This window comes from Hippichthys cyanospilos, chromosome 3, assembly GCF_059441005.1.
Source record: "Hippichthys cyanospilos isolate Australia breed blue-spotted pipefish chromosome 3, RoL_Hcya_1.0, whole genome shotgun sequence".
Lineage (NCBI taxonomy): Eukaryota > Metazoa > Chordata > Actinopteri > Syngnathiformes > Syngnathidae > Hippichthys > Hippichthys cyanospilos.
Window position 1 is genome coordinate 27,031,217 of NC_142371.1, and position 14,163 is coordinate 27,045,379.

General features: G+C 43.2%; 1 protein-coding gene and 1 long non-coding RNA gene across 2 annotated transcripts in view; one reads left to right on the top strand and one right to left on the bottom strand.

Moving 5' to 3' along the window:
• The window catches only part of LOC148426602 (uncharacterized), a 30,297-nt gene that overhangs the window by 1,841 nt on the left and 14,293 nt on the right, over positions 1-14,163 (top strand). Inside the window, exon 3 of the long non-coding RNA XR_015865083.1 lies at positions 8,634-8,805. This is a non-coding gene — a long non-coding RNA (uncharacterized LOC148426602). The remainder of the gene's footprint in view (positions 1-8,633; positions 8,806-14,163) is intronic.
• On the bottom strand, positions 759-13,158 carry LOC148426603 (ataxin-1-like). Its single transcript, XM_088410786.1, has 3 exons — positions 12,933-13,158; positions 6,746-8,781; positions 759-6,063 (listed from the first exon to the last, which is right to left on the bottom strand). Exons 2-3 carry the CDS (start codon positions 8,531-8,533, stop codon positions 5,392-5,394), a joined length of 2,460 nt encoding a protein of 819 aa, XP_088266912.1. The 5' UTR covers positions 8,534-8,781; positions 12,933-13,158; the 3' UTR covers positions 759-5,391.

Genomic DNA, 14,163 nt, shown 5'->3' on the forward strand with positions numbered 1-14,163 from the left:
AAGGAAAGTTTGAACATGCTCAATGTTTGGTGAATGTTTGTGATCTTGGACGAACCCTGGTGAGATCAAAAGAGCGTCTACTCTTGCCTACATACGCCAACGTTCACCCCTCACTGGGATAGCGGCTTAACAGCTTCCAGCTAGAGCTGCAAAATAAGTACATTGGTTGTAAATTCAACCAAGGAACCACGCACTGTAATTGAATTTATTTACATTTGAATTGCAAATGTGTGTCTTTGAAATGAAAAAATTGTTATACTGACAGCGTATAAACAGACTGATCTGAGCCAAGGTCATTCATTTTGAAACGTGTCTGACAGCCATTGTTTTTGTGCTCAAATTAGAAGACGACTAATCGAATGTTCATAAAATAGTAATTATTATTATTGAGGCTTTTCATAGGGACTGAAAATGCATCAAATGATGATATAGCCATTATGTAATTATTTCATGAGGAAAATACAATTACAGTATTGTAATTAGTTACTAATTATTCTTATACTTGAAGCATTAAATATAATTAATGTGATATATTTATTATTAGCTCTCTTTAGAAAATGAAACAATCATAATATACAGTACTATAGAAAAGAGTAGAGCCATGTATGCTGGTAATGTTTACATTTTAAAGGAAAAATAAGTAAATGGTGAAAAGGGTTTGGGAAAGTAAATGATTTGCAAATTGAATGTGCAATGCTGCGTTAGCCTTGACGCATGAGAAGAAAAGATGGCTCAACAAAAAAATCCAGTCAATTACATCAGAGTCTTCATTTCTTTAATATATTTTCTCAAATTTGAAATCAAACATTGTAAGTAAATATTTAACAGTTTCTGACTAGCAAACCTCAACACCATCAAAACGGGGGAACATTATTGATACATAATAAAGTGATGTTGGGCATCGGGTAATCTTGGCTGAGAGTTAGCCAACAAACAGACCCCATTTACAAAACTGTTGTACAAGTCAGCGTAAGGATGATTTTGAAAGAAAGTGCTCGTAATGGGGTGTGTTGAAGTGGTGCGAACACAAGCATAATGCTCATTTTTTGTTGAATAAGTGACATCTGGATTGGTTTTTGAACTTTGTATTATTATTCTCTCCTTCATCCACGTTTTGGAAGACTTTGGCTATTTACAATTCAAAAGTTGGCCCATTATGTCAAAGTGCAAAGCAGTACATTATAGTCAACATTATTCCTTATTTTAGTATAATTTAGGGCACTGGGAATTGCCTATTATTTGGGGGTCTTTTTATTTGAAAACACTAATAGAGTTTACACATGCCATAAGTGCAAATCTGCACGTTCAATAACGGGCATTTAGCAGGAAAATTTTCACCAAGCTACACTCCCTTTTTATGTACAAAAATTACTACCAGTGTGAAACCAGCATGTGGTTTACGTAGTTAGTTTAGGTATATTTCCTGGAGAATCTTCCTGACAACCGCAAGGCCACAATCTCCAGATGAGATACTGCAACTTGTTAAAAACGCAAAGTCATGTTTTACATGCTTGTTACGTGTCCATATTGACTTAATTTTCATTTGAGTTACTTTGGAAGAGTTTGTGGTGGATTTACTTGTTTATGCTATAGCTAAACCTCTGTAAGCTACTCTGTCATAAATAGGTAGGAGTCAGTTGCGTATTTACTGGACAGCTATCTAACTGGTGTACCTTTTCCATGACTTAAAAAGTACAGGTATAGTCCCATGTTGTAGAATGTATGTTTCAAGGGTACAAATCTAAGTGCCTTTGTGGTTACTACACATCTGACAAGCTATTGTAGCCCTCAAGGTACCATATACCTTTTTTTTTCTGAAAGTGTATGGCTTTGTATTTACCGTGCAACATCTTGACTTTTTTCAACTTATCTTCTGGTGTCATCACCACATTTTATTGATTTATCTGTGCTGTGATATCATTTTAGATTTTTGTCTAAATACACAAATTCATATGGAAAATTCCAACATGTACTGCCTCTAACAAGAGGGGTTGTTTTCTCAAAACGTGACATCCTTTTGGCTATTGTGCATTTTTAGAAGCTTTTTTAGCAAACCAGACTGTAAGGGGGAGGAGGGGAGGGGGAGGTCATACAATACACAGCATAAATGCGGTATACAATAGATTATTGGTATGGTAAGTTTTTCTTAGACTGGAAAATGAAAAAAAAATGAAACCCGTACTTTGCTGGCACATTTTGAGTGGTTACGTTATGCACTGAAGTGAACAATGTGAAACATCGGATGGACAACAGTCAGCGGGCAGTGCTTAGCCTGAGCAGAACACAAACAGAACAGTCAGGTTTTTTTTAGTATAGGTTTTTTTTTGTTTTGTTTTTAGGATTACAAGAAAACATCTACAGTAGTTAGAAAATGACAGTGGCAATCACGTTGAATGGGATCATCACGTATTGAATTTTACACTGTGCAAGGTCAAGTCATCTCTTCAAAGGAGGAGGCCAGATTCAAAGAAGATGGTGTCACATTCATGAATTGAAGCAATAACGACCACTCTTGATGTCTGCATCAATGGAATGATTGAAGAAAGGTCGCCGTGGCACATACAGTACATAGGCTACATTAAGGGTTAGAATATCTATACACACACTGTACACATTCTAAGATACAATTTATTGTACAAATCAACACTAGCTGGCTTTCGGTAAATTCTTTCTCTAAATAGTAGCTCTATCCATCATCAAAAATAAAGGTGAGATAGTTTGCCCAATGGGTGTTTTCATTCCCTGCCTCACTATTCCATCATTATACATGTAGGACATTATGATAAACAGTCAGTTGATTATCCTCACTGGGTGTTGGGGGTCTTGCCCCCTTATCGCCTTTGACAACACCCCACACCCACTGGATGCTTCATCAAAGTGCTGCAGCTCAGAACGTACACAAACACATACATTTACCATCTCAAACACACATACAGTATGCATACAGACAGACACACACACACACACCCTTCCTGAGTATGAACTGTAGAATTTTGGCTCTATTCTGAAAACTAAAGGAAATAGCAAAAAGACGGATGCCGCAGAGGCGCTGATGTAACTGGGAGATACTTAAAGACTAGAACTTCTCCTGGTTTTGCAACCAAGCCAACCTGATAAGGTTATGTCCCCAACAATATGATAACCTGACTCCCTTAATCTCAATCAGATCTGAACACTCTCTACTTTCAACTATCTTAACACAGGATCTTGTGCTTTAGCCTTGACGTTGCTTATTACTCATGCAGCTGCTTTGATAGTAACAATTGACTATCACAATTCAAACAGTTTATTGGTAGAATTTAGACTAGAATTTAAAAGAAGATACATTTGGAACCAGAATAAGACTAGGACGGCATGACACAAAGTTGTACTTTTTTTCTTTTTCGCAACATTTGTAGTTTGAACAAATCAGAAGTCGTAGACCCTTACTGCCCGGGACTCCCTGTACCTGATAAACCCAAAGAGCATGATTTTTTTCCACTGCACAGTACTTATTTGGCTCATGGATGTGATACCATTTGTATGTGATACCATTTTGGTGACGAAATCCCCTTTTGGTGATTCATTAGTTGAGTGGCTTTATCGTAGCTGTATCACTGCAGCTTAGAAGTACATCCAACTGGAAAGCATACGTGTGCCGAAGTTAGCTTCAGGGCCTTAGGTATGTCATCGATGCTCAAGTAGTCTACGTGTAATGTCAGAAAAGTTCCAGGCGTGGTGTCACAAAGGATTTTCAGAAGCAAATTAGAAAGGACAACTCTTCCCTTTAAGGAATTCCTCCGGTGACGCACTTTCCCAACCATCTCTGAAACACCTTCATGCACTCATGTAGGAATTCTTCCAGATATCGCTGCAGCGCTGTCATCTTGGTCATTTTGATTTTGTCCTTCCAGAAACTTCGTTCTTCTCCAATGCTGTTGCTTAATCCAGATTGGTGCTTTCAGGTTTGCTCTTCACAGTTTCTCCGAGTAGTATACTGAAGTGTAAAATCAACCCCTCTGAACGAGGAAGAGTACAGCTGAGTTGAGCACATATTGTACTATGCAGTGGAACTGCGGCATTAGATGCCCAGGGTGGTGAGCCTGCAAAGGGAGCTGGAAGCTGATAGCGAGCAAGAGGATCACTTAGTAGCTGTGGAGCCACATAGTGTATTTCCCCCAGGGAACTGAAACAGAGCTAAAAGGGAGAGTGAATTTGATCAGGCTTATGCTTGAATCCAAATGGAGGTTGAGGTTTCTTCTTGTCTGCTGGATGCGTAATAAGGCAATTGTTTGCTGTTGGCTTCTCTTCATATTGCAGTTTCAGAAATAGTCCGTTTATGACCCTGAAGGGACCAATCTACCTTACCCTACCCAAAAGGGTTTATGGACTCCAAAGTAAAAGTACAGGTGTGCTCCCAAGTTGTAAAAGTGTCTTTTTTTTCAGGCATATAACCTTTTGAGATACCACCGTAGTTACAAGCTAGTACCCCGAAAGGTATAGTCATATACTGTACCTTTTCAGCATTTACATTGTTGCCATGAACCTATTCAGAAATTTGATTGTTTTCATAGAAATGCTGACAGCCGTGAAAACACTTTTCTTAGGGCTTCCTGTTTTCTTTAGGATTGAACTATTGTAAAAATACAAAAAAAAAAAAAAATAATAATGTTATTGTGTGACTGCTGCCACACAAATATTGCAAACATCTGTCTGAAATTGTCAAGCATTGTAGTCAGTGAAGGTGCAGCAAACAACGCATCCGTGACTTCATAAGTCAGTATTGAGGACAAAAAGCAGTGGTTTTTACATTCGTACCTGACCCCTGTGCACTTCAAGTGTCGCACTGTTGACGAACACAATCACATCCACACCAACCGTCTTAGCATTTACACTCTGTGTTAAAGACTGAATGATTGTATTTGAAAAATAAACATGTGTAATGTGGCAAATACCTCTGCCAGGATTATTGCCAAATCAATATCGTCATGAAATCATACATTGGTTGATCTTTGACTCTTAAATATGTGAGCGAAGCGCTCATAACATCGCCTATGACCTATGAACATCTGTTCTGTGCTTGTTCATGTTTGTTAGTCCAGAATGTGATGGCTGTGAACAATGTGACAACAGAGATCCAGCACATGATAGATGACACACTTAGAAGTGTCTTACCAACACACAAGCTCAACATTCACACTGACTGCACTCATTTTTGCTTACAGCTTGATTGCACTGATTGCACAGTGTGTGTGACCACACACTGTCCTTTGTTGAAGGTGTCTCAACCTATGGCAGAAAATAAAATGGTGATACTGTGTAAACTCTGCTAAGGTATAGTAGTCTGAATAGAGAGAACACGGCGTAGATAAACACAGTACAAACACATTTCTTAGAAGCTCTCTCCATAGTCTATAGTTTGATTGAGCATTTTTCTCTGCCACTGCTCGAGTGCCCCTCAATGCTAATTTTCACCTCCTGAGAAATGATGGAGGGTTTGAGCAGAGTCAAGGGAGGCTCCCCCTCCACCCTTTCAGTCTGGTCCCTCTCCGGAGCAGACCACCGTCTCTTACGGACGGTGGTTCTATCTGGATCTCTGGACTGTATTTTGCAGAGCGTGGGCATATCTATTTTCTCTGATCCCTGTCTTTTACCTGCAGTTCCAGAGATTGCCAGCACAGATTCTCCTCCCCAGATTCCCCCCACTGAGCCTGGATGTAGTTCCATTTCAGTTGGGAACTGCTGTGCTAGCACAGATCCAGCTATCCTTTCGACACCGGAAGCCTTCATAAAAATACCACTGTTAATGCCTGTATTTTTTGGCTTTGGACTGTTGCTGACAGCCGTATCTGTGTTGTTGCTGGGGTCAGAGAGTCTTGTGGTCTTCATTCTAGCCCCCAAACTCTGACTGTCTGTTATGGAAGCATTCCTGAGACCCCGAAGGGTCAGCGACACACAAACATCTCCCACGCAGAGCTTAGCGCAGGAGAGCTCAAAGAGCTGCGTGGTGCGGTCAGGGCAGCATGAAGACCACCCCTGTCCAAATACGAAGAAGGGATATTCCACCAGCACCTCCACACACACCTGCAGAAATACAGATGTGGGTACCTGAAGCATTCTGCTAAACTGTAATGTTTGTAAAGAAAATCTATAAGGAATACCACATACCATAAGCACTTTATGCTTTGGTCTGTAGAACCTAACCCCTGTGCAGTATTTTAATCCAATCCTTTCCAATTAAAGGCATATTACATCAAAGAAAAAGCTTTGAAATGAGACACTAGGGCGCTGTCATGTCAGAAGTTTGAAATGGCATGACCATTTAGTTCTAACATTTCCAGGAGTGTGCCATCCCTCGGCTAAAATACTACTAGTAGGTAGAATGTGCGAGAATTTGGAAAAAGAAAATGGAGACAATACTGCACAAGGGTTGATTACATTTCCAGGATCCTGGCTACCCTACCATGCCTTTTATGTTTTACTTACTGAAAAGAAGAGCAACCATGTGTCAGATTATTTTACAGCAGATAGCTAGCTGCATGAATGGGAAAAAACCTTGCATATTAAACATGTCTACACTGATACATTTCCTGAATGTTATTATCTCTAAGAAACAATATACTGAAAATGTTCACTGCCTATTATGATATTACAAGTTTGATTACTACCATTTTCACTCTACCACCAGGCCCACTGAAAATTCCATCAAGTGGCATTCAATTATGGATAGTAGTGATACACTGTGCGAGAAAAATGTAAATCTCACCTGGGCTTTGAGTTCCCCCACAGAAAACTGTATGACCACAGCATTAGGACTCTGACCACTATCGATTCGCTCAACTGTGCTGGAGTCAATCTTCAGCTCACTGCTGATCTCTGCGCTCTGAATGAAGTCCTCTGTTTTAAGGTCTTCCACACGCTTCAACTCCCCATCAGCAAGTTGGATGATTGAGCCTCGCATAAAGAAAGGCGGGAGAGCCACAGGGGAGGAGGGAGAGGAGATGGTGGGAGAAGCTTGGATGGAAGCAGGGACCGGAGCATTGACAGGAATGGTGACTGGAGCTGGGACTGGGGAGGTAGCTGCTGCCACTGCAGGGTTTGAAGGCAAGGCCGGGTGAGCTGGAGCCGGGGCTATAGCAGGGGGAACTTGATTTCCATCTGGGCATAGAGACTCACATTTGGACAGGGCAGTGGCAAGATAGGCATGAGGCATGGCGGTTGATATTTGAGGCGTTGTGGTTGCGGTCAGGGAGCTGACAGCACGGCTGGTCTCAATTTCTGTGCCGTTATTTGCACTGCTGACTGGGATGAGCAGAGACTGACCACTTGGAATGACCAGGTGTTGTGGCAGTGCCGCATGGTAGCTGACTGCATGCTGGTTAGCACTGGTTATATAACCAATAATGGGTGCTTGCGTCGAAGAATAAAGACTAGCTGGCAGCTCATCAGGGGGTAGAGTCGTCTGAATGACTGTATGGGGCGTGACAGACTTAATCACTTCTGATGATGGGAGGGAGGAGAAGGATGAAGATCTTGATATCGGTTTCCCTAAACAGATGCCTCCCTTCTCAGTCTGAACTAAGGAAATCTTATTCGAACCATGTTCCTGATCAGCACTATGGTTTGGCTGGGCCACAAGTACTAAGGAGGTCTGAAGCCCTGATGGGTTTTGGCCATAGTCTGCAGGCACAAGGATGTGTCGGGCCTCATAACTCTGAACTTGCTGATGATTTGTTGGTTGGTTGGGAACTTTCATCTGTTTGACTGCTTCTAGCTCACCGTTCAGCACACCTTTAGCATGCACCTCTGGTTTCTTTCCGGTGGAACCATCTGCATACTGGACAACCAGCTGGGAGGGTGCGATGGTGAGCGTTTGAGGGAGGACCGCAGTATGAGGGTGGATATGGAGGTGGGCCCCGGGTGTAGAGACACTGGCTCCACTGACAGTCAAAGGTGTTCTGCTATCAAGTTGAATGTACTGGCTGGTGACTTGTGGAGAGCTTGGAAGGGAGACTGGAGCAAGCTCTGTAGGAGAGAGGCCAATTTGGAACTGCTGCTCCCCTTTGGTGCCAGGTGATATCAGGGCAGTGGTGTAACCATCCAGGTGAGTGCGCTGTCCCATCGGGCTGCTATTGGCAGGAACCACATGAGAGGAAATGTAGCCAGCATAGGGCCCAGAGCTTATGAACTGAACATTCGGTCCAAGCTGAGCAAACTGGATGGTTCCTGTTTGCTGAGGAATGGCTGCGGGATAAACTGCAGGGAGCGAGGCCAGCGGCACTGCTGACAGAGTAGTAGCTGAGGTTGGAATGGTGGGAGGAGAAGAGGAGGAAGTCGAAGGTATGGGACATCTTGGGCTCTCTGAGTCTCTGGATCTGCACCGTTCACTGGCTACACTGGCTAGCCAGGCTAGGTTCTCAGTATGAGGAGCAGGATTATGATGGACCACTGGAGGAGTTGATGTAGCCGCTACTACTGGCCTTTGCTCCAGCGCCAGAATTTCTCGCTTTTTAGGCGGCAGGCATCCATTACTTCGCTCCTGATTGGATTTCATTGCGCCAGATGTGTTTGAAATGTCTGTTGTTAGAGCTTCTATTGTGTTCAGAGTCTGACTACCTCTCACTCTCAGTGTTAATGTCGTCTCTCGTTGCCAGGGTGCAGTGGCTCTGCTGGTGGTCACTAGCAGACTGCTCCAGGTTTCAGTCCAGACAAGGGGGGCTTGCTAAAGCTCATAAAATGAGCTCCATAAACTTCACGCGGAATCATCTCTAATGTATCCAGTTTGTCCACAACGGCGGGCATCTGGTGGCAGACACAAAACAATGGGTAAGTACGTATATATTGTGTGCATATTGCTTACAGAGATGTTCAATTTGCCATGAACAGTGTTTTATGTTTATACTAGAGTATATTTATCAAACATGCTCAGTAAGAATGTAAAAATATTACAGTCATTGAAACTATAAAACGCGGTGCAACTCAATTTAAGTAAAGTCCAAGGTGCATTTTCTGTTTGCCTTGCTCAACTCCCTCTGTCTTCTTTTGCCTTCACACCCACCAGGATTATGGGAATATTGTGGTTATGCAACACTTGTTCTTTTGGTTTTCTTTTGAAATTAGACCTTTGAAGACATAATGTATGTGACAGTTATTACAACCATGTGTTCCTCAAGTGGTTTTTACAGTGAAGCGTTGAGTGCTAAAAAGGCAAACATCATAGTGTTCCACTTCAAAAGTGTGTCTGGTTTCATGTTTCTAATAATGCTGTGCCTGTTTTAGCCACTAGGTGGTATAAATACATCCATTCTAGAGACACTTATCCTCATAAGGGCCCTTGTTATTGTTCTTGAGCAGTGGTTCTCAAGCTTGTTGGAGGTATCGAACTGCTCAATTGTCTTGCCAACATTCACGCAATTTTTTTAATGTCAGGTTCAGGCAACCTCGAACATTTAATAATCAACAAACAGGAAGGAAGACAACTCGGTTCTTTTTCTCGCGAGGAGAGCGGGCAGGAACCTAACCTTTCAGATCTCCTTCCGGTCTCATCACTCATCCTTTCCACTCCTCATTTATTCATTTGGGCTGGCCCTAGGTACAAAAGCCATTGCTGTCCTTAAGGGTTGAGGGAGACATCTGACAACAATGTGAACAATCAGTTCGTGATAATGGGAGATGCGGTTTACGAGTCCCTGCTGCTATCTTCTTTCCCCGTTCTGCTTTTGCTCTTTGGCACCCGTCTCTTTTTTGCAGCTGCTTGAGACATGTCAATTCCATTTCTTCACATACAACAGTAACAGGAAACATTCTAATCATCCATACTAACAATATACTTATTGCAGAAAACAAATATGGGATAACCTATGTACAATTTTTCTAACACTTATTGGAAAACTCAAATTTTCTCTTGAATAACTTTCATCCTGTCTTTAAACTCAACTCGTTTTCTTTTTATTAGACAGTGAGAGACATAAAACTTTAAAATTGAAAAAAAAATACCAGAATTCAAGAAGATTTTCCATCAGAGAAGCATTACAATTATATTTTTATCACAGTTATAGTGATTGGGGTTTCCTGGGAAACAATGTATCCATGCTTATGTGGAGCATGTGCATTGTTGTTGGCTGTGTCAAAGCATTTCAGTAAAGTACAGATCGAATTAATTATGTAACAAAGAATAACTATCTTGTAATTACCTTTTCCTCAACTCCAAGATCTCATTATAAGACAGGACAATTTTAAATATAAAAATGTACCTCTAGCTAGACTCAGTCATTGGACACATTAAAGAAGCAGAACAAACCAGCCTGACATTAATTTGAGAGGCCTTTTTGCAAAATGTAAGAGTCTTATCACTGAAGAGTTTTATAGCAAAGTTCCATCCCTCTGAATCCTACTTTAGTCAACTACTCGATGTCAACAAGCCCAAGGTCAATATTTGACTGCAGGGATTAATTAACATATTCTATTGCTGCATATTGTAAATGTGTTAACGCAGTAAACACACACAAACACTAGTCAACCTTGTTAACATTTGTTTACTATGCAGCCTCACATGCTAAAACAACATTTGCCTTCCATTGGGCCCTATACAGTGCAACCACCATAGTCAAACATGCTGCACTGGTCGACCTGTGATTTTTTTGGGATTTGGAATTTTCCATTGGAAATAAAGGACAATAAAAAGAAAGACCAGAACTATTGCTTAGGTAAGTATAAAAAGAAGTTAACCACTGGACAAAACAATGTAAAAACAACAAAACCCTCCCGTTTAACTTTGATAACATGTGTCAACACTTGTGGTGACACTGGAATGCTTTGAATGTGAGTCAGTGAGTCCAGTGAATATTCTTCAACCCTAAACACCCCCTGCTGAGGCTGCTTCTTGTATCTGAGTAACTGTCATCAAAAGCTAAAGAAAAAGCAAAACTCCAAAAGGATCAGGATATACACAAATGTGTCACATCATGCAGTTGGAATTTCTGTCACTGATTTTTTTTTCAACATTCAATTGGATGACTTTCCACTGTACTTTCCTGGATGTTCTGCTCTTTTATACTGGCTTATCTGTGGGTCAATGAACAAGACACCGCTAAATTGCTCACTAGCTACAGGCAGCGCAGAGATTGAGTGCATGGCACACTTACACACAAACACACACAACCAACATTACATTTAAATGAGCTACTTTTTTTTTCCACACTACATAGGAGGTTCACTATACGAGACAATCACAAGTGGCCTACTTGAAATATAAAGTAATCAGAGGTGGACCTTGGTCGCTTTCTCTTTGGATTAGCCTATTGCAAGATAAGAAGTTTACAGGCTTCTCAAGGAAGCAGCAGAAAAAGAAAACTCTGAGCAAACGTATGTGATCATAAAGCCTGGTACAGCCATCAGATGTAACAAAGGAGTGTAGAGAAAGAGTGAGGGGGAGGAGAGCGAGATCGACAATGTAGGATGACAGATCGAGCGGGAGAGGATTCGGAATGGGGAAGAGGGAGAGAGAATGGGGTGAGAAAGACAGTGCAGCTCCTCCTGACCCACATTGAGCAGCGCCTGCAGCATCAGCCCCCGCCTTGCGATGTCACCACGCTCACTCACTCTCACTATACGCTGTGCAGCATCACTCTGTGGCAACAACCCCACCTCAGCAACACCTGTAATGACATCATCATCTCGGCCAACGCGGCAGGCAAGAAAAGACTGCCTAAGGTGTTTTATCGAGATTACCACAGCACTCACTGTGCACATGGTCACGCGTAAACATCATCTCTTGATCTCGTAAGCTATTATTAGATCAGGGACTGGCAAACGCCTGCTATGGAGAACAAAGGCACGCTTTCAAGACATGCATGTCAGGATACTCTAGATCCAGCCCTGGACCGTCCCCTCTGGGAAAGACGAGTATGATGACGGTATGGTATCAGACAAGGAGGGGCGGACGAGGCATTTTCATATGCTGCCATGAAGTGACAAAAACCTGCACACATCACATGACTACGTGTAGCTGTTGTGTCTCCAGGTGAAAGGCAGATAGATACATGTCCTCTCATACGCAGGAGTACGCCCCCCCCCCCCCCCCCCCCCCCCTCCATCCAACCCACGCTTGCGCTTGCATTGATCCTCAGGTTCATAGCAATAACATCTCTGCAGCAAGAAAAGGGAAGGAAGGAGTGGTATTCTATCTAGAGCGTCCCGGCTAAGAAAAAATACCCCCCCTCCCCAAAAAAAGGCAAAATAAAATGACCCTGGACTGACATTCATAGTCCGTAATGCTTCTATTCATCTCACCTGCTAAACCAGACATAGATTCACAGCACTGTGCAGCAGTGGCTATATTTAGAAAACAAAAACATCATCATTATCAATCTGAGCATGCATGAAACAGCGGAGGGGAATAACAGAGAAAGGCATCCATATGGGATTCTCTGTGTATAATTAGAACCTTGCCTTTATCCCAGAGCCTAAATCAAAAGTCAGATCGATACCATACAGTCTGGATTTGTATTCATAAATGCCATTTTACTGCTGATTTTACTGCCACACACACAAACACACGCACCTTTTCTCTGTGTGAAATGTACGTGTGCATGTCCCTTTAAGAGGCGGACCGCGCCGTGTGCTTGACTACAGCCAAAGAACAGACACTGGGCTGAGCGCTCAGGCTGTTTGTCTCCACAATGACTCCAGAGTTCTGCATCAGTGCCGGATACACGCAGAATACATACCCGGGCAGGCTGATAAGCAGAACCCCCCACACACACACACACTCCTTCCCCTCCCAGAGCGAGCACCTCAACATCTGAAATCGCCTCCCTGTATTTCTTTTGTGGCAAGACACAGTGGAGTTAGCGGGACAGAAAATACTACTATGCCACAAATCAAAACGCAAAGAGCCCCCCCCCCCCCCCCCTCCCCCTCCCTTGCTGGTTAGACTACTAAGAATAGCTCACCAGTCCTTCCACAGCCACCGCTTGTAGAACATGTGCAACGATTCCTCCTGCGCCTCAACCGAGTGAATCCTGGAGACGTGCACCCTCGCAAGCCTCCTTTGTGCAAGGACCCTGTTTAGGAGTTGCCCCTCCGTTGCCCCTGCAATCGGCCTGATGGCAGAGGAGGTTCCCCCCCTCCGCCGGCCCCCCCTTTCCTGTGCAAAAGCCCCACACCAGATCTTGCGTGCGAGGCTTCTCCAACGTGTGTTATGCAAGGCCACCAGACCGCCAGCTCTCTCTCTCTCTTTCCCTCTGTGACTCTCCCTCCTCTTTCTCCCTGCCTCTCTCCCTCAGTACTCCAACTGACAAGGCTCCTCCCCCTCCGCCAGCCCCATCAGCCATCAGGTATTCATTCAAAAAAAAAAAAAAACACACTACTTGGCTGCGCGCCCAGACTACGCTCTCACAGGAAGGGAGGGTGGCAGTGAGCAACAGACAGAAGGACGAAGGAGGGTAGCAAACTGAGTCAGAAAGGGTTTGCATAGGCAGACATGGATGTGCGTGAATATACACAACTATTCACATGGGCATGCAAAGACACCAGCACATATGCGTTCGCGCAAAACTGACAGAGGATTAAATTGTGGAGTGTGTTAGCAAAGCCCCTCTAATGCTCTCTCTGCCCTTGTTCATTTTCATATGCATGTCCCCTCACGAGGCAAATCTCCATCTAATCTGGCCTGCAATGATTGAGCTTCTCTTCAGATGGAAAATGACTCAGACTAACCTACAACCAGTCCTCCCCTTGCCTTTGCCCCCAGAGATATTTCCCCTCCATTCAAATACACACACTCACAAGACAAACACACATGGCAAACTGCACAAATAAACACCCACACCCAGCCACTTGGCCCTCTTTGGTCCACTTTCCCCTGCTGGGCACTGAGCAGAGAGCGAGTCAGGCAGCAGACAGGCACTCTAGTGCCAGGACAGACTGCTATCTGCCCCTCTGCAGACGCCGCATGCAGGGTGGCTCCTCCAAATTGACAGGACCCTGGGGGTGGGAGGAAGAGACTCCCAACAAAATCTTACACTTACAAGAGGTCTAATAAATACTCTGCGAGATCATTTGGCTGTATGGGAAGGGTTCCATGTTCCATGAACAAAAAGATTAAAAGATACAGTTCGCAAGATTGTTCCATTGCCAAGTTATGATTGGGAAGAAATGTTTTTCTTTGGGGAGGGGTGTTAG